This window comes from Equus przewalskii, chromosome 24 (genome assembly GCF_037783145.1).
Source record: "Equus przewalskii isolate Varuska chromosome 24, EquPr2, whole genome shotgun sequence".
Taxonomy (NCBI): Eukaryota; Metazoa; Chordata; class Mammalia; order Perissodactyla; family Equidae; genus Equus; species Equus przewalskii.
Window position 1 is genome coordinate 7,737,780 of NC_091854.1, and position 21,344 is coordinate 7,759,123.

The 21,344-nt window shown below is 38.3% G+C and overlaps 2 protein-coding genes across 4 annotated transcripts in view; both read right to left on the reverse strand.

The window, feature by feature from the left end:
* The window catches only part of C24H1orf146 (chromosome 24 C1orf146 homolog), a 40,384-nt gene extending 32,321 nt beyond the window's left edge, over positions 1-8,063 (reverse strand). The window contains exon 1 of one of the 3 annotated variants that reach the window (XM_070592672.1): positions 7,906-8,063. The gene's annotated coding sequence lies outside the window, so the exon portion shown is untranslated. Of the gene's footprint in view, positions 1-7,737 lie in introns of all 3 variants that reach the window. The other 2 variants (XM_070592673.1, XM_070592674.1) reach the window with 2 other exon arrangements.
* Positions 8,064-19,073: 11,010 nt separating this feature from the next.
* Positions 19,074-21,344, reverse strand: part of BTBD8 (BTB domain containing 8) — an 88,196-nt gene continuing 85,925 nt past the window's right edge. Inside the window, exon 18 of the mRNA XM_070592677.1 lies at positions 19,074-19,204. Within this exon, the coding sequence (XP_070448778.1) occupies positions 19,197-19,204 (8 nt within the window). The 3' untranslated portion in view covers positions 19,074-19,196. The remainder of the gene's footprint in view (positions 19,205-21,344) is intronic.

A 21,344-nucleotide genomic window follows, 5' to 3' on the forward strand; every position in this document is an offset into this window, starting at 1 on the left:
GACACAAATAATAAATAAGAAAAAAACCAGCATAGAAAACTACCTAACCAAATTGGCAGTCTGAAATACATGGGACAAGAAACAAAGGAAATGCAGGAGAACCAGAAAATGAACAATAAAATGGCAGCACTAAGCCCACATATATCAATGATCACTCTAAATGTAAACAGATTGAATTCTCCAATAAAAAGACACAGAGTGACAGGATGGATTAAAAAACAAGACCCAACAATATACCACCTCCAGGAAACACATCTCAGTTTCAATGACAAAAACAGGCTCAGAGTGAAGAGATGGAAGACCATACTCCCAGCTAATGGCAAACAAAAGAAAGAAGGTGTTGCCATAATTATATCAGACAAAGTAGACTTCCAGACAAGACAGGTAAAGAGAGACAAAGAGGGGCAGTAGATAATGATAAAAGGGACACTCCACCAAGAAGACATAACACATAAATATCTATGCACCCAACACAGGAGCACCAAAGTACACAAAGCAACTATTAACAAACCTAAAGGGAGACATTAACAACAACACAATAACAGTAGGGGACCTCAACACTTCATTCATATCAATGGATAGATTATCCAGACAGAAAGTCAAAAAGGAAACAGTAGAATTAAATGAAAAACTAGACCATATGGACTTAATAGATATATATAGAACACTCCACCAAAAAATAGCAGAATACACATCCTTCTAAGTATGCATGGAACATCCCAAGGATAGACCATATGTTGGGAAACAAGGCAAGCCTCAATAAATTTAAGATTGAAATAATAACAAGCATCTTTTCTGACCATAATGCTATGAAACTAGAAATTAACTACAAGAAAAAAGCTGAGAAAGGGACAAAGATGTGGAGGCTAAACAACATGCTACTGAACACCCAATGGCTCACTGCAGAAATGAAAAGAGAAATCAAAAAGTATCTGGAGACAAAATGAAAATGAAAACATACCATACCAACTCATATGGGATGCAGGAAAAGCAGTCCTAAGAGGGAAATTCATTGCAATACAGGTTCACCTTAACAAACAAGAAAAATCCCAAATAAGCCATCTCAAACGACACCTAACAGAACTAGCAAAAGAAGAACAAACAAAGCCCAAAGTCAGCAGAAGGAGGGAAATAAAAATCAGAGTAGAAATAAATGCAATTGAAACAATAAAGACAGTAGAAAGGATAAATGAAACAAGAGCTGTTTCTTTGAGAAGATAAACAAAATTGACAAACTCTTAGCCAGACTCACTAAGAAAAAAAAAGAAAGCTCAAACAAATAAAATTAGAAATGAAAGATGAGAAATTAAACGGATATCACAAAAATACAAAAGATTATAAGAGAATACTATGAAAAGCTATATGCCAACAAATTGGACAATCTAGAAGAAATGGATAAATTCTTAGACTTATCTTAAAACCTCCCAAAGCTGAATCAACAAGAAATAGAGAATCTGAATAGACCAATCACAAGTAAAGAGATTGAAACAGTAATCAAAAACCTCCCAAAAAATAAACGTCCAGGACCAGACGGCTTCCCTAGGGAATTCTATCAAACATTCAAAGATTTAATCCTTCTCAAACTATTCCAAAAAATTAGGGAAGACATAACACTTCCTAACACCTTCTACGAGGCCAACATCACCCTGATGCCAAATCCTGACAAGGACAAGACATAAAAGGAAAACTACAGGCCAATATTGCTGATGAATATGGACGCAAAAATCCTCAACAAAATATTGGCCACCTGAATACAGCAACACATCAAAAAGATCATACACCATGATCAAGTGGGATTTATACCAGGGACGCAGGGATGGTTCAACATCTGCAAATCAATCAATGTGATACACCACACTAACAAAATGAGGAATAAAAACCACATGATTATCTCAATAGATGCAGAGAAAGTATTTGACAAGATCCAACATCCACTTACGATAAAAACTCTTAACAAAATGGGGATAGAAGGAAAGTACCTCAACATAATAAAGACCATATATGACAAACCCACAGCCAACATCATACTCAACAGGGAAAAACTGAACGCCATCCTTCTGAGAAGAGGAACAAGACAAGAGTGCCCACTCTCACCATTATTCAACATTGCACTGGAGATTTTGGCCAGAGCAATTAGGCAAGAAAAAGGAATTCAAATAAGAAATGAATAAGTGAAACTCTCACTGTTTGCAGATGACATGCTTTTATATATAGAAAACCCTAAAGAACCCATTGGAAAACTATTAGAAATAATCAACAACTACAGTAAAGTTGCAGGGTACAAAATCAACTTACAAAAATCAGTTGCATTTCTATACTCTAATAACAAACTAACAGAAAGAGAACTCAAGAATACAATCCCATTTATAATCACAACAAAAAGAATAAAATATCTAGGAATAAACGTAATAAAGAAGGTGAAAGACCTATACACTAAAAATTATAAGACCTTACTGAAAGAAAATCGATGATGACATAAAGAAATGGAAAGATATTCCATGCACATGGATCAGAAGAATAAACACAGTTAAAATGTCCATACTACCCAAAGCAATCTATGGATTCAATGCAATTCCAATCAGAATCCCAAAGACATTCTTCATGGAAATAGAACAAAGAATCCTAAAATTCATATGGGGCAACAAATGACCCTGAATAGCTAAAGCAATCCTGAGAAAAAAGAACAAAGCTGGAGGTATCATAATCCCTAATTTCAAAATGTGACTACAAAGCTATAGTAATCAAAACAGCATGGTACTGGTACAAAAACAGACACACAAATCAATGGAACAGAATTGAAAGACCAGAAATAAAACCACACATCTACGGACAGACAGCTAATCTTCAACAAAGGTGCTAAGAACATACAATGGAGAAAGGAAAGTCTCTTCAATAAATGGTGTTGGGAAAACTGGACAGCCACAAGCAAAAGAATGAAAGTAGGCCATTATCGTATGCCATACACAAAAATAAACTCAAAATGTATCAAAGACTTGAAGGTAAGACCTGAAACCATAAAACCTCTGGAAAAAATATAGGTGGTACACTCTTTGACATGGGTCTTAAAAGAATCTTTTTGAATACCATGTCTTCTTGGACAAGGGAAACAAAAGAAAAAATAAACAAATGGGACTTTATCAAACTAAAGAGCTTCTGCAAGGCAAAGGAAATCAAGATCAAAACAAAAAGACAACCCACCAACTGGGAGAAAAATATTTGCAAATCACATATCCAACAAGGGGTTAATCTCCATAACATACAAAGAACTCACATAACCGAACAACAAAAAAACAAACATCCTGATCAAAAAATGGGCAGAGGATATGAACAGACACTTCTCCAAAGATGATACACAGACGGCCAACAGGCACATGAAAAGATATTCAACATCACTAATCATCAGGGAACTGCAAATCAAAACTACACTAAGACATCACCTTACACCGTTAAAATGGCTATAATCACCAAGACAAAAAATAACAAATGTTGGAGAGGGTGTGGAGCAAAGGGGAACTTCATACACTGCTGGTGGGAGCGCAAACTGGTGCAGCCACTATGGAAAACAGTATGGATATTTCTCAAAAAACTAAAAATAGAAATACTATATATGACCCAGCTATCCCACTACTGGGTATCTAGCCAAAGAATTTGAAATCAACAATTCAAAGAGACTTAGCCACCCCTACGTTCACTGCAGCATTATTCACAATAGCCAACACGTGGGAGCAACCCAAGTGCCCACTGACTGATGATTGGATAAAAAAGATGTGGTGTATATATACAATGGAATACTATTCAGCCATAAAAAACAGACAAAATCATCCCATTCGCAACAACATGGATGGACTTTGCGGGTATTATGTTAAGCAAAATAAGCCAGACAGAGAAAGACAAACACCATATGATTTCACTCACATGTGGAAGATAAACTTACCGACAAAGCAAAGAGTTCAGTGGTTACCAGGAGGAAAGGGGCTGAGGAGGGGGCACAAAGAGTGAAGGGGAGCACTTATAAAGTGATAGAAAAATAATAATGTACAACTGAAATTGCACAATGGTGTAAACTTTTATAACCTCAATAAAAAATAAAGTAAAATAAATATAAAGAGCTATTCCTGGCTCCAAAGGTGGAGGGCCAGATTTGGCTCATGGGCCATAGTTTGCCAAGCCCTCCCTAAGACATCCATGATATATCATGACTTTTCTTCTCTCCTATGCATCTAGAATGGTATTAGCCGTGTATCACCTTGACACAATTGAGAAAATAATCACTCAAATTACCTTCTATAGGTTTAATTCTCCCATAGAACCCCTGTTGAGAATAGCTGCATTACAATGACAAAAGGTAAAATTAAAAAAAAAAAAAAACAGAACTGGTAAGGATCTGAAGCAACAAGGACTCTTACACATGAGCAGTTGAAGTGTAAACTGATATAACCCTTTTGGAAGATAATTAGGCATTGTTGGAGAAGATAACCTGCAATGGGCCCTCAGTGTCCCTGCATGTTTTTACTGGATATGCCAAGAATATAAGGCTATAATGACTACTCTTCACCCAAGTCATTTTTCACTTGTAATGGGCAACATTGAGAAATGCAGTAAGCAGGCTTGTTACCACTCACCAATAAGTATTCTTCCCCTCAGTGTTCCTCTCTGGATGTGCATCCATCTGGGTCCACTTTTGTTACTCCCACACATCTAACCTACTGTGAGATTTGAGGGCCAGGGGAACCAACAGGAACCTGAAGCTTTGGCTACTGCTTTTGCCATGAATTTTTTTAAAAATCCTGTTTGTGATCCCAAGCATCTTGCATCTTCTGCCAGCATCAATAAAACAGTAATAGGCAACCTTGTTAGCTTGCAAGTAGGGTAAAATCTCAAACTTTTCACAGCTCTTGACAGGCATTATCTACTAAAGTTGAAGATACACATAAACTTTAACCCAGAAATTACACACCTAAATTCATACTCAAAAGAAATGCATGCAATGTGTACTAGGAGATTTGGACAAGACTGTAACAGCATTTTGTTTACTTTATTCTTCCTACTTTGTTTTTCTTTTCAATCGTACTTCTCAAGGCTAGAATGATCCATGTGGTAATGGATTAGAGTCGGAAACACCAGTATGAACTCATTGACAGCTTAATACAGATATAAATAAATTTAGAAATACTTAAAGATATGTGTATATACATGGATTAGTACACACACACATATTTCTTTGCTCTGTCAGCTGAGAGGGGCCTAAATAATGATACCCTAGCTGCAAGACGCACACCTAGTAGCCAGACTTTGGTTTCTAATACCATTCTGTAAAAGAAACCAGAGCTCTTTAAAGAAATGGTTGATTCTAGCACTGGGATGGGAAATACATAAAATGAGCCTAGAGCATTACGTAGTGCCAGAAAGTAAGGAAGTGATTAAAAAAAAAAAAAACAAAGAAAAACCCACATTGAGAGGAGCATGTGACAAGAGTAGAGGAACCAACTGAAAGAGATCTCAGTTGCCAAAGCTGGAACAATCTGAGCAGCAAAATAAATAAAATACTATTATATTATAATTCAAAGTATAAAATAATTATCCATGAGTCCATACTTATATAAATGATTAAACAGTAATAAATAGGGGAGAAGAGACAAATCTCCTGACATTGTCTCCAAGAGACACTGGAAAAAGCTCAGCCAGGTGGTGAAAATCTCCATCAAGAGTGATAAATCATGTTGATAGTATGTACCCTTGACAAGACAGACGTAGTCGTCGTCTTCTCAATAAACCATAAACCCAGTCCAATCACGAGAAAAACACCAAACAAATTCCAGTAGTAGAGCATTCTACAAAATATCTGACCAGCACTCCTCAAAGTGGTCAAGGTCATCAACAACAAAGGTCTGAGAAATTGTCACAGCCAAGAGGAACCTAAGGAAACATTACAAATAAATATAATGTGGTATACTGGTTGGAATCCTGGAACAGAATAAAGGACGTTAGACAAAAAACTAAGGAAATCTGAATAAACTATGGACTTTAGTTAATAACAATGCAATAATACTGATTCATTAATTATAACAAATGTAGCACAAGATGTTAATAGGGGAAAGAGGTATAGAGTGTATGGGAACACACTATGCTATCACCTCAATTTTTCTGTACATCTGAAATTATTCTAAAATATAAAGTCTATTTAAAAAAAATCCTACCTCTTCTTCAAGGCCCATCAGCAATCCTAACCCCTGCAAGCAATTATCCCTGATCCCCTGAAATTAAATGAGACCTCTCCTTCCTCAGAATCTGCCTTATAACCCCTCTGTTGAACACTTATATTTTGCCCAAGAAAATTATTTATAAACATATTTCATTTCCCCCAAATCGTAAGCTTCTTAATGTCAACCAAATTTATATTGTCCATGTTACTTAATACAAAATTAGTTCAAAGCAAAATTTAGAAAACAACTAATCCAAATGAAAGTCACTTTCAGTGATAGTTAATATCTCCTAAGGCAGTTTCATTCTCCTTTTGAACAACTCTAATAATTAGAAAGTTCTTCCTGCTGGGTTGAAACCAGCTGCTCTATAATTTCCTCATTTATTGCATGAACGAGTGAATGACAAGTTAACTAGCTGTATGAGAGCAGGGACACCTTCTGTTTTATCTAACACTGTATCTCCAACACCTGGCACACAGTAAACACTCATAAAACATTTGTTTTTGAGTTAGTAAATGGCTAGCCGGCTGGGGGAAAGGCTGCGACTTTTATTTCCACTCATACAATTTAATTTACTGTGTAGCTAATGACAACCCCCCTGATAACACACTCGCATAATATATAGTCATTCCAACGTTCACACTCATATGTAGGTTTTCTAAATAACTTTAATTCATTTAACTAAAGCTAAGAAAGTTTAAGTAATTTTGTACACTAATAAGTGACAAAGGAAGTGGGATCAGCAGATCCCCAAGAGCGTACTAGCAATGACTAAGAATAACCGGAAGGACAGGGCCGAGGCAGGAGGCTCCCTCAGCATCTCGGGAAACGCTCCGGAGCAGCCGCGGAGACTCGCCGCCGCGGCCCCGCCCCCCCAGCTGCGTGACTTCCGGCAAGTCACTTCCCCTCCTGGTGGCCTGCTTCCTCATCTTCAGAAGTTTGGAGTTGGGGCTGGCGTTGGGGAGTGGTTAAGTTCCCGCTTGCTTCAGCGGCCCAGAGTTTGGCTGCTTCCGAACCTGGGAGCGGACGTGGCACCGCTCATCAAGCCACGCTGAGGCGGCGTCCCACATGCCACAACTAGAAGGACCCACAACTAAATATGCACAACTATGTGGGGGTGGGGGTGGGGGGATCTTTGGGGAGAAAAGGAAAAATAAAATCTTTTAAAAAAGAGTCTGGACTTAATGGCTCAAGCCTTCGCCAGTTCCAAGGCCGGAGTATTCTAGACTTTTGTTGTTACAGTTTTGTTTTCCACCAAGTTGTCAAGTTTAAACACATTTAGCGCTGCACAACAATCTCCTGTAAACTGTTCTTCCCCGCAGTCGCCCCTGTCGTCCGGGAGAGAAAGGGCCCTGCAAGGGGCGTCCCGGCTCCCTCGGCTCTTTACAAGATCCGGTTTTTTCCCCGGGGGCGGGCGGAGGGACGAGGTCAGGAACAACTCTTACAGTAAAGAAAATAGAAATTCGCGGCTTCTGCAAAGGAAGCGGTGCTAGAATCCCACATAAACAACCTGAGGAAACCCCTTTCGACTCACGGCTCTCAAAGGACGAAGAGGGTGGGGAGTCCTCACCCCCAGGCCAAGGCCCCGAGGAAAGATCTGATCTTGGCAAGTCTGAGGAAAAACACCTTTGCAGAAGAACGAATAGAGAAAAACGCGAAGAGCCAGGTCCTGGGCAGCCTCGTCCCAAGGCTGCAAACGCACCTGATCAGCAGGTCCTTCGTGCCAGCTCGGCCGTTCCCAAGCTTCCAGAAGCTTCTATACGGAGCGAGAAGCACCACGGGCGGAGCGGAGAAGCCCCGACGTCCCTGCGGCCGCTTCTCCACGGGCTGGGCTTCTGCGCAGCCGCAGACGCCGCTCCCGGGGCTCCGCGTTTCCCGCTCTTTAGACGGCGGTTTGCGCAAACCCGTAGGCGGTTAAGAAAAAGCAAGGTTTTTTCATGTTAGACTTGGTTCCCTGGAATTGATTTTTCACAACTTTGTAAAATTCAGGTGCAATTCTTGTACTATTACTATTAACATGAAATCAGAGTGGCCTCTGGTTTATGCAAATTACGAAAAAATACTGTTTCATTAATGGCTGTGAAGATAACATATGGAGGCCTGTGTGTTTGCTCTTCAGGACTCTTTTGTTTTCAGACCTAACTGAAGCTCAGCGAGTTATCAGGCGCTGGTGCTCACAACTGTAAAAATTTAGAAAGAAAGAACGAGAAAAACCACTACTCACCTAGAGCCTAAAATAGTTAGGATACAAAACTATTTGTGTCTTACTTTATAAAACTTGTATTCCTGAAAAAAAAGGTGCTCCAGGAAAAGTCCTTTGGAGCACATTTGTAATGTGGATTACTTACTCCCTGAGGTAACCATTTTGTAAATTTGGAGTTTCACATAACTGATACATTAAAATTTGGTACACTCTTTTGCTGCCCGTTGGATGGTTTGTTAAGGCAGGACAGGAGAGATCAGAAGAGCCAGGACCTGGCTCCAGCAGCACTTTCTGGGTTTGGGAACTCAAGGAGTTGACTCAGCGGCTGGTGTGTGTGTGTGTGTGTGTGTGTGTTGGGTTTGGGGGGGATTGGTGTTGCCAGAGGACCCTCCTTGGAAGGTCCTCACATTTCAGAGCAGGCTAATAGAAAAGGGGAGGGGAAGCACCCAAGATTAAGCAGCAGAGGGTCTCAGCAACAATTCAGGGTTCCCTCTCCACCTGTGATACTACAAGGAGACTTAGCTGGGTTGAGGGCAGAGACTCCAGTTCTGGTAGGGAAACTGGCAAGTGCAAAGAAAGGTCCATTCTGGGGAGGGTACTGAAGTCTTGGGCAATTCACCAGAATAGGGAGGGAGAAGAAAACGATTTTATTGAGAACCTTCCTTGTACCAGGCACTATACCAGGTACTTACATACATGATCTTTTAATCTCCATAAACCCTGTAAAGTATATGTTATTCTCGTTTTAAAGATGAGGAAACTGGAGCTGAGAGAGATTGTTACTTGGCCGAGATAACACAGCTAGTGAGAAAAGAGCTGGGATTCAAACCTTAATCTATCAGTTGTCTAGGCCACATCCCTACCTCTCCAGCTCCTCATCCACACACAGACCCAGTTGTAAGATCTGGGACACACCATTTGGGTTACCTGAGTAGCAGAAATGACTTAACAGAAAGCCACAGATAGCATTGTTTGCCGTTCCTTCCTTCCTTTAATTTTTCCTTCCTTTATTTGGTCAGTCGACAAATATTTGGTTGTGTAGAAGAAAGATCTTAGTCTCTGGAATCAAATAGCCTGGCTTCATATCCTGCCTCTACCATTTACTTAGCTATGTGACCACAGATAAGTCACAACTTCTCAGTTTTATCTTAGAATAAGAATAATTGGTTAGTTCATAGGTTGATATATGTAAGCCTTTTAGAACAGTGCCTAGAAGATAATAAGCACTCCATATGTTTACCTGCTGTTCTTATTAGTATTCAGATGTTCTCTTAATATTATCTGGTAATTGTACTATATCTGCCTGTCCATTTATTATCCCGCTCTCCTAGGTAACTGTTTCATACCTTCTCTCCTCAAATCTCCGGCACTTATTCCTCATCCTCACTTTTAGCTGAAAGACTTGCTTGCTGTTTAAATGAGCTAAATAAAAGCATTCAAAAGTGAACTTCCAGAGATGTCCACAAGCAAATCTACCATCATCTGTACCCACAAATCCTGCTTTCCCTCCAATTATAGTAGATGAACTGTGCGTGCTCTCATATAAGGCCAATCCTCCAGATGGACGCTGGCTCCTATGTCTTCTTGTTTAGTCCAGAACATAGTTCCAACAATTGTCTTCTGTCTCTTACGTCATCAATTTTCTCCTCTCCAGTGAACCATTCTTAATAGCAAATAAATATGCTGTTGTTTCTCCCATCTTAAAAATCTCTTGATCCCACTTCCCACTCCATCTAATCATCCCATTTCTCTGCTCTCCTTTGCAGTAAAACTTGAAAGGACTGTCTATAATTTCTTTTTTTTTTAAAGATTTTCTATTTTTCCTTTTTCTCCCCAAAGCCCTCCAGTACATAGTTGTGTATTTTTAGTTGTGGGTCCTTCTAGTTGTGGCATGTGGGACGCCACCTCACCATGGCCTGATGAGCAGTGCCATGTCCTCGTTCAGGATTCAAGCTGGCGAAACCCTGAGCCGCCAAAGCGGAGCGCCCAAACTTAACCCCTCGGCCACGGGGCCAGCCCCTGTCTATAATTTCTGTTTCTAATGCCTCTTCTCCCATTCTTTCTTAAACTTAGGCCAGTTAGGCTTTTCCATTTCTACCATTGCCGTAGATATTGCTCTTGTCAAGGTCATTGCTAAATCCAGCAGACAATTTTCAATACTCATTTCACTTGGCCAATCAGCAGCATTTGTTGCAGTTGATCACTTCCTCCTCTTGGAAGCACTTTCTTCCCCATACCATGCTCTCATGGTTTTCCTCTGACCTCACTGGCCACTTTTCAACATCTTTCATTGTTTTTCCTCAATACCTAACCTCTTGAGAGCACCCCAAGTACAATCCTTGCACCTCTTTTTTTCTCTGGCTATAGTCTCTCCCTTGGTGATCTCATCAACTCATGGCTTTAGATAAATCTGCATGCTAACAAATCCTAATTTCTATCTCCAGCCTTAGCCTTTCCCCTGAACTCCAGATTGGTGTAAGCAACTGCTTATTTACTATTTCCACTAACAGAAATCTCAAATTTCACATATCCAAAACTGAACTTCTAATTTTCCCCTACAAACCTGTACCACCCTTAGTCTTCCCCATTTCAGTTAATAACTCACATCTTTCCTGTTGTTAAATTTAAATAACCTTGCTTCTCTGTTATATGCCCCATCTCATCCATCAGGAAATCTTGTTGCCTGTACTTTCAAAATATATCCAGAGTCTGACCGCCTCCCGGTCTGAACTACCATCAACTCTCGCTGGATTATTGCAATAGCCTCTTAACAGTTCTCCCTGTTTATGCTGTGCCCCCTCAAGTCCTTTTTCAACATAGCAACCAGGGTAATCCTGTTGAAATAGAAGTCAGATTATGTCTCTCCTCTGCTTAAAACCCTCTAATGGCTCTCAACTCTCTCAGATTTAAAGCTAAGCCTTTATGATGACCTACAAGGCCACATGTGATCCAATTCCCCTATTCTGTGTGACCTCCTCTACTACTGTCTCTCTCACTGGCTTCTTCCATTCCAGCCACACTGGCCCGCCCCTCCCTGCTCCTCATAGCTGCCAGACATGCTTCTGTGTCAGGGCTTTTGCAACAACTTTTCGGTATAAAGTGCTCTCTTCCCAGACATATTCATAGTTCACTCTCCTCCTTCAAATCTTAGCTCAACTATCATCTTCCCAATAAAGCCCACCCTGACTTCCTCATTTAAAATTGGAACCACTCCTGAGTCCTCTTAGCCTGCTCTGTTCTTTTCATAGAGCTTGTCACCTTCTAACAATGTAATGTATGTACTTATTATGTTTATTGTTTATAGCCTTTCTCCTCTCACTAGAATGTCAATTCCACAAGAGTAGGGACTTTTGTCTGTTTCATTTGCTGATGAGTCTCCAGCATTCAAACAATGTCTGATACCCATTAAGCACTAGTAAATTTAGTCAAATGTTGAAGAATCATTCACGCTCACATATAAAGCCCCTTCTGGTTTGTGTCTCAATGGTAACATATCAGACTTCATTGAATGTTAGTAGCTATAAGATGAATAGTACCAATGGAGGCTTGTATTTTCATTAAAATTCTTAGCCTTGTTACTCTTAGTCTTGAACTAATTTATTTCAAGCTTTGGTCTTCTGGATCCAGGCTTACTAATTTGTCTGAGAGGCATTTGCTGGAAATAAATGTGTAACAGCTAACTCTCCTAACAAGTTTTCATTCAGGAGGCTTATGTATTACCATGATTCATCCTTTACTAGAACAAAGAGAGCTGATTGAGTTGTGCTTTTAAAGGTGTCTACACGATTCAGGCCCAAATATACTGAAATTGAATACATAAATATATTCAGCAACTCTGTATCAGCCCAACTTCCTGATTCACTACTCCTTAGAATTCCTACACAGAAATATGTTCAATTTACATTCCTATTTAATACCAGACATTCCTAATTCAGCAGCTGTGAGAAAGTTATAATGAAAATTTAATTCCATAAATTATTGATTCCTGGATTGAAAATGTAAACTTCAACTTGAAAGCATAGAATCAATAAAAAATATATATTTCATAAACCTTGCAATGCCATATTCCCACATTAGTTGCAGAATGACAAGCTGTTATGAGACTGTGGCAAAGAATGGCTTAATGTTTTTTGTGAGATGCCTCAGTTTCATAAACAGCAGCAAACTCTCTAATCTACTTAATGATTTGAATCCTTTGATAGATCTGTGATAAATAAATCTGCTTCAGTATGTTTCCCTTTTAGACAATTGCAAATATTGAACAAGCATTTTCTTTTGAGGCTCCACTGCGTGTTCTTTTTGTAATCTGCTTCATTCCTAATGTTCTGACCTTGATGCTGTAACCTGTCAAAAGGAAATACACACAGAGTAAGGGAATTGTAGAGGAAATCTGATGAAAGAAAAGTGGCTGTTTTCAAATCTATCCTTTCACCAGTTTTCTTTGATATGAAAACTGACACAGAACTATATCCTCAGACCCTGACCATATATATAAATTATTTTTAAATCATTGGATTTAAACAATTTATTGTTTTGAAAAAAACAGACTCAATTTAACTAAACTATAGGATGTTTTAAAAATAGCTGGTTGTTTGACTTCAAAAGCTTTTCTACTCCTAAATAGGCATGAGTATGTATGTATGTGGCTTAGATAATCAAAGCAAAACATATTCAGTTCTCTACTCAGACACTAAAAAAAAATTTTTGCACTCTCCCACCTCACAGGTCCTGTTCGTCCTCTTTAACTTAATTCTATCCTAGTTCTCAGCTGACTCTCATGGTAATTCCTTGTGCTTTATCTACTGTTGGCTTCATGTGATTATTGAGCATAGCGGTAATTCAATGGTGAACTCCTGAAATTTAGACATTTTGGCGGATTCTTGTTTTTGGCAAAGGAAACTGTCTTCAGTCCTCAGTCATAATGTAAAAACAACTAAGATGCAAACTCAACACACCCGCAAACACTAAGTCTGAGAACAAAAAAATTCCTAAATTGAAGGCATAGTGAGCTGGATAAAGAAATTCCTGCCTAGGCTTCCCTTCAAAGCCTAGACAATTTTTATCATATGAATCAGACATTGTCTGAAAAAGGATAAAAGATACATAATACCTATTTTTGTGTCCCCTGCCTCAGATCAAGGGTCTGCACCAACTAGAAGTTTTGTGGTTATCACCTTAGCAGGGAGGCACCATTTTTTGAAGCGACCGGAGTTGTGTTAATCACCTCTTCCTGTCTTTCTCCCTCTACCTCCATTATCTCACTCCTAACGTTCTACATAGAGAAGAGCTCCAAGAAAACAGCTGAGCAAGAAGGAGGGAGCAGACTGAATGTTGACTAATGTAGTGTCCCAAAATATAGCACTGTAGGTAGGCACAGAGAGAGTATGAACCTATGAGCAGGGCAAACTCAGAATTTTGTAGTTTTTTATGTGCTCCATCGTTTCAGAGTAACAGATGACCAGACAATGGGGCAGGAAAAGCCAGTAGAGCAAAAGAAACTGCAGTAGGTCAATGCCTAGTAGACATGGAAATCTAAATAAGAAATGGCATACATATGGTGGATAGGACGCAGGACCAAGAGAAATATACACATTCTGTCTGTTGATAAACAGTAAGTCTGAGGGCTCTTACTTATGGAAAGGTGAGTAAAAGAAAAAAAGTCAACATGGAGCCTATGAAAAAGTATTTCAGAACAAGTGAAAAAAATGGCATCATAAAAGCTCAAAGGAAAAGCATAAAAATGATCTACTGCAGGATCCAAAAGAAAACTTCAAGAGACTACTTGCATCCTCACTGGAGTACAAAAAGCCATGCATTTTCTATAAACATGCATCCATAAAGTATGAGAAGAAAGACATAAGAGAACTGGCTGAAATAGAAAGTCAATAGTATGTTATAAATGAAATTTTAAAAGTCTGGAATGATAAAAAATGATGCAACCACAGAATTAAAATCCACATTGGCAATAAAGAAAAACTTGATTCTGGAGGAATATTGAATAAATAATGAGGATTACTTGAGACACTCCAGATGTAGAGGTAAATGTCAGAGGTAGGTGGAACAGATAAAGGCAAGAAAAGAGAGAAAAGATAATTGGTACTCATGAAGAAGAGACCAAAACAAATGTGAGAAAATCAAATATATGATGGGAACACTCCCCTAATGAGAAAAAAAGCTTATAGATGCAGACAGATAGGAATAGCCATGTTTTTAACAAATATAAATGGCAAACACCTACATCTAGACATAGTCTGACATTGTTTTTAGATTACAAGGCTACAGAAGTCCTACAAACATCCATGAAGGAAATAGACGATGTTATCTAAAAAAACAGAAAGTCATGTTAGCCTCGGACTTCTCTGCTGCCACACTAACTTACAGGAGATAATTAAGCTATTTTTCTGCCAACTGAGAGACAAGGACTGGCAGTGAGCACTAAAATGAGTTAAATGAAGACATAAATCTGAAGTATTATAAATATGGCCATAAAAGCTACACACAAATGTAACGCACTCATTTATGCATCTCTTCAGATCCTTTGATTCCTTGTTCCCCTGATCTCAGCATTTGCTATGCTTCCCAGTCTGAGTAACCCTGTCAGAGGCTCTTGCCATTCCTGCAATAAATAAGTTCTGATTGTTCCAAGTGCTGTTTTATCTCCTGACACCACCAGCTGGCTCAGCCTTCCCAGGTGGGTGCTAAAGGCTTGCTTTGGCGTGGGCACCATCATATATGCCACAGTGGGAGCTGTATTGGCCCAATGGGATCCACAGAGGCTCCGGCTTCTCCAGTAGCTGCCAGTAGGGCCCCATGTCACAGTCTGGAAGTGTTGGGGAGTTAATCTCTGTGAGACAAATTTTGAGCAACAAGAGAAAAGAGATAGGGAGGAGTGAGCACATAAATTTTCCACTCGTCTTCCCTTTGATTGTTCCAAGATTCAAAAGTTCCCTTGACCACTCCAAAGATGTCCTGTGTGATGATGAAACCAGCTATTTTCGTAAAGCTGAGCACAACTGGCCCCCCTGTATTTGCCTCCCTCCCTCCCTGTTTTACTTTACTCTTTCTCTCACTGTTGCTTCCCTGGGATTGAACGCTCCAATAAAGCATTAGTTCCACAAGCTTTGCCTTAGGCTCTTTTTCTGGGGAGCTGGGATAAAACAAAAGTCAAAATGACTCTTTGAAAAGAAAACACATAATGTAAAAATTCTGAATGATAATCTGGATTAAAAATATCTTAATATCAGAGAAAGGAGTAAGAAAAGAACAGAAGGCCAGAGGAGAGTGGTGGAGAGTGAGGTATGCTAATTCTCCATCTTAAATTGGGGAAACTCAAAAGGTGGAATTACATGTTTGACTCTTGCGGATTGGAGAAGTACAGGCTAAAGTATGTTTTAAGGAAAATACGGTTAACTGTAGAATTAAAAACAGGATGCTGACTTTTCAGAACACCAGAGCAAAACGAACAAAATCTGATTTATAGAGAAAAAGACACCAAAAATGAGAAGGAAACATAAAACAAAAATCTAAAACAAAATGACAAAATTAACAAATTTAAATCTTATAAATGGTGTTGAAGATATTTAAAGAAAAATAAAAGGATGCTCCAACCAAGACAAAAAAGAGAATGGTAGAAGAGATGATAACCAAATTTTAGAAGTTGGAAGGAAAGAAGACGTGGTAACTAACTTAGTAAATCCAAGAAAGCTAAAGCCTAACCCAGCAATAGGGAAAATCAAAGAGCAACTCAGAACTCCCAAAAGCTTAGGAATTTGTTCCAGAGGTTCAGGTGTACCAGAGGTGTGACTAAAAGTCAGAATTGTTGAAAGTCTGTTAAGAAGCATCAGAAACCAGGATGCTTTTGTCATAGCCAGGTGACTCCACCTTCCTCACCTCACAGATCTGGAGGTTCTTTCTCTGGAGAGGGCAACCTGAGGGTCTCTGACTGGGGGACTGCAGGTGCAATGGGAAGTGAAGTTTACTGAAAACAGGAAATTAAGAGAACATTAACACGTAGAAACTGAGCCCCTCAGCCTTTTTCCCACAATCACTTCCTAGAATACTGGTATCAAGGTTATTTCTTCCAGGCAAGATATGGGAAGATTATTCCATGAAGAATCTAACTGGGTCAGGAGAAAAGACTTCAAGATGCCAACATTGGTTTTTCACAGCAAATGAACCCAATCATATGACCCTGCAGACAAGCCCACCGTCAACAAGCCCCACTCACTCACTCAAAGTTTCCAAGAAAGCTTTTGAGTCCCTAATACAAGCAAACAGCCAAGGAATGCCTCTAATGTAAAAGATAGAGACTGAAACAAATATACAGGAAAAAGCAAATTGGAGGAAGCTTGCTTTCCATATAGTTCAAAATTAAAAAAAAAAAAAATTTAGGGCCAGCCCAGTGGCCTAGTGGTTAAGTTCGGCACACTCTGCTTCGGTGGGCTGTGTTCAGTTCTCAGGTGCAGACCTACACCACTCATCTGTCAGTGGCCAGGCCTTCACGGTGGCTCACATACAAAAAGAGCAAGATTGGCAGTGAATGTTATCTCAGGGTGAATCTTCCTCAGCAAAAAAAATTTAAAAAAAATAAATAATAATTTATATCCTCAAATAGATAGGGAAAACATTGCATCCAAGGAAAAAGAACAAAATAAAAAATGTAATGGCAATAATGAAATGGAAGGCTAAATGGAAGGGCTGGGAAATAAAGTTCAGGAAATGCCCAAAGAAGTAAAGCAGGAAGACAAAGAGATTAGTATAAAGGAAAAATTATTAGCAGTCTCATGTCTAAATTATAGAAGTTCCAAAAAGACAGAACGGAGAAAATAGAAGAGGAAGAAATTGTCAAAGTAATAATTTAAGAAAATTTTCTAGACCTGAAGGACATGAGTTTTCACAGTAAAAGGGCCAGCGAAAGGCTTAATACAATGGATGAAAATATACCCACATCAAAGCATATGATCATACTATTTTATAACCTTGAGGACAAAGAGAAAATCCTAAAATTCTCCAGATTACTTACATAGAATCAAGAACCAGAATAGCATCAGACTTCTCAATAACAACACTGGAAACAATATATTCAAAATTTGGAAGTAAAATTATTTCCAATCAAGAATTTTATATTTAGTTAAGCTATCTTGTAAGTGTATGTGTAGAATAAAGATGTTTTCTGATTTTCAAGTTCTCATAAATTGTGCCTCCCATACACCCTTTTGGAAGAAGTACTCCACCAAAACAAGAACGTAAAACAAAGGGGAAAATGTAGGACCCAGGCAACAGGGAGTTTAATAAGGAGAGCAGAGAAGGAATCTTCATGTTGAAGGTGAAGGGAGATGCTGGAGACGGCACTGTAGCACTCCTAGAGAATAAGCTCTCCAGAATGGAACAGGTTAGATGGCTCCACGAGAGATATTTCCAGAAAGATAAATTGAAATGAATACCTGATGTGTCTGAACACACTGGAAGAATAGTTAGATAATTGAAGTAGAGTTTAGCTGTACATAATGATGTTTACATAGAAAGCTAAACAGAGAAACAAAAAGTACAGTTATAACTCCAGGGAGAAGAAAAAGTGTGAATGGAAGAAAAAGTAATCATGTGACTTACTGACTTAGCAGTAAGTAGTATTTTCCTAATTATAATAATGTAAACTCTAAATTCTAATATACCTAAAATTATGATGCAACTATGTTGGGCTTGAGGGGGAGGTGAAATGAGAATCAAATTCTCATCTTGCAAAGTGAGATGCAACTAGATAATGCCTAAAACTGAAAATTTGTGACAGACTCTGTTGCAGAGAATTCATTTAATTTAGAGACATAGCGGCAAACAAGAAATAGTTAAGAGACTTGAAAACGGTTCCTGTAGGAAGTGGGAGTTGGGTGGGTGGGACCAGGAAAGAGACTGATTTTTGTTTGTTTTACACTAAGACTTGCAGAACTATGTCACTCTGTAAACTATATGTATACATAACTTTGATGAAAATAAAAACTAAAATGAATGGGTCCTTTTTCTAGCTAGGTCTGTGCTTTTAAACTCATTTGATTTGTTCGGTATGCAAAAAATTTTAATGATTATATTAAAGGGTATCACCTGCCTTTTAAAGACACCATGAGATTCATCCTTCATGTTTCAATTACAATATCTACTATTATGATAAATGTTAGGAAAAATAATTCTCATTGTTTTAGGTATTTTTTATTAAAAATTTTTTCTTATATGACTAATTAATACATCCTTAATGTAGAAAACTTAGAAAGAATAGTATGGCAACAACAGCAAATCCCAAAACCCAGAGGTAGCTACTACCATATGTTGGTATATTTATTTTTAGTTATACATTCATATGTAGTATATCAATGAGGATTAGGTTTGGCTGCATGTAAGAGAAAATTCAAATCAACAGTAGTTTAAAATATACTAAGTTTAGCATACAAAGTTCTCTGCCCTCATGTAATAGCAGCCCAGAGACAGGTAGTCCAGGATCACTCTAGTGGTATTCAGGGACCCAGGTTCCCGCCAGCTTTCCACTCTGCCATCCCTAGGGTGTGGCCCTCACCTCATGGTACAAAACACGGCTGGTAGAGCACATTTGTGCTCTAGGTAGCTTGACAGAGGAAAGAAGAAGAGGAAGGCCCATCCCCTTTAGAGAAACTTCTAGGAAGTACCACTCGACACTTTTATTTATATCTCATTCGTCAGAACCTAGTCATGTGCTTACAATTAGCTGCCAGGAGGGCAGGGAAACCCAGTCTTCATTTGGAGTAGCCAAGGGCCCAGCCATGAATTCAGAGTTCTATTAAGGGAAGGAAAAGGAGAAGAATAGATGTTAAGGTAGGATATTAGCAGTTGTACTAGTCAGGGTTCTCCAGAGAAACAACCAATAGGATATATGTATATATATATATAAAGAGATTTATTTTAAGGAATTGGCCCACAAGATTGCAGATGCTGGCAAGTCCAAAATTTGTAGGGCAGGCTGGAAACTCAGGCGGGAGTTGATGCTTCAGTCTTGAGGTAGAAGTTCTTCTCTGGGAAGGCTCAGTTTGTGCTCTTAAGGCCGTCAACTGGTTGGAGACGGCCCACTCACATTATTGAGGATAATCTCTTTTACTTAAAGTCAAGTGATTGTAGAGGTTAAATACATCTACAAAATACCTTCACAGCAACTCCTCAGTTAGTGTTTCATTAAATCACTAGGCTCTATGGACTAGCCAAATTGACACATAAGACCATCACAGCAGTCTTTATCATAAATAGATCACATTACACATATACGTTAATATCTAACTCCTTCATTTTATTGTGAGCATTCCCCAAAACATCAAATGTTCTTATCAAACATATTAATTAAAATGGCTTAATATCCCAACATGTCAAAATAAAATAATTTATTTATCCTTTCCTTATTTCTGGACTTTAAAATTTTATGTACATATATGTGTATATTTTTTAACCATTTATGGATTATTCATTAAATTTTTAAAAGTGAGATTATCGAGTCAATGATTATAAAGATTTTTAAGGCCCTATTCCCATTGCCAAAATGCTTTCCAGAAAGTTTATACAAATTTACACTTACACCAACAATATATGAATGCAATGCCAATCACACTATACTCTAGACATTAGGTTTCATAATTTTATCTTTATCAATTACATAGATAAACATGTTTTGTTTTGTACCTCTTTACTAACTAGTACATAAGACACTTTATCATTCCCTCTATTTTTATTGACCATTTCTATTTCTTCTTTTGTTAATTTTGTTTTTATTTTTTGCCTAGTTTTTCTATTGGGCTGCTGGCATTCTTCTGATTGACATATAAGAGGTATTTATATATTAAGAATATGTCTTTGTCATATTTCTTGCAAATACAATTCCTAATTTGCTTTCCTACTTTTTTCTTATTATAAAGGTTTTAGGATATAAATTACTTGAAGAAAGAAACTATACATACTTCAACTTTTCACTTATGGTAAACATCCAATCAAAATTAATAAAGATATAATTTTTTTGAAGGCTTTTTAAAGATTTTATTTTTTCCTTTTTCTCCCCAAAACTCCCTGGTACATAGTTGTATAGTCTTCATTGTGGGTCCTTCTAGTTGTGGCATGTGGGATGCTGCCTCAGTGTGGTTTGATGAGCAGTGACATGTCCACGCCGAGGATTTGAACCAACGAAACACTGGGCCGCCTGCAGCGGAGCGCGCGAACTTAACCACTCTGCCACGGGGCCAGCCCCATAAAGATATAATATTCTTGGTGACCAAAATACAGGGAATGGAAACATGAAAATGAGATTATTTTCATACACAAATGAAGCATCACTCCCATGGATGACTCAGGTTAACCAGTCACATTTTTCCAAAAGAAGGACTTGGAAAAACTCAATAAAATTTTTCCCCTAAGAATTCTCACATATGTAATGTTTTTCTTCATTTAATAGTATTACTAACTTTAGAATCTATTGACTGAATTATTGTTTTAAGAAGATGTCAAGTCAGCATTATGTTCAAACAAATTTTAAGATGATCAGTAATTTTTAAGAACAAGTTATGGGAGAATGAACTAAACAAGGATCTTACGATTTCTTTCTTGCTGCTAAAGAAATTTAAAAAATAAAAAGCAGTAAATAAGGGCATTAAATCTGTGATGGCAGTAATAGCTGCGTGACGCTGACATGCTGCAAATAAATCTGTGTGGTAATATAAATTGACTCAGGCATTTGTGCCACATATGACAGCCCAAAATGTTTTCACTTCCTCCTTAGCAATTTTTAGATTTTCTTATCTCATTGACTATGAAAAGCACAGTCATCCCACATACTGTTCTTGGATCGAGTTTTAATGTAATTTGCCCAGAATTTTAGCTCGATTTTCAAAATCAGAAGTGAAACTGAATTCCAAGCAAGTTATCTGATTTGACCCATAATT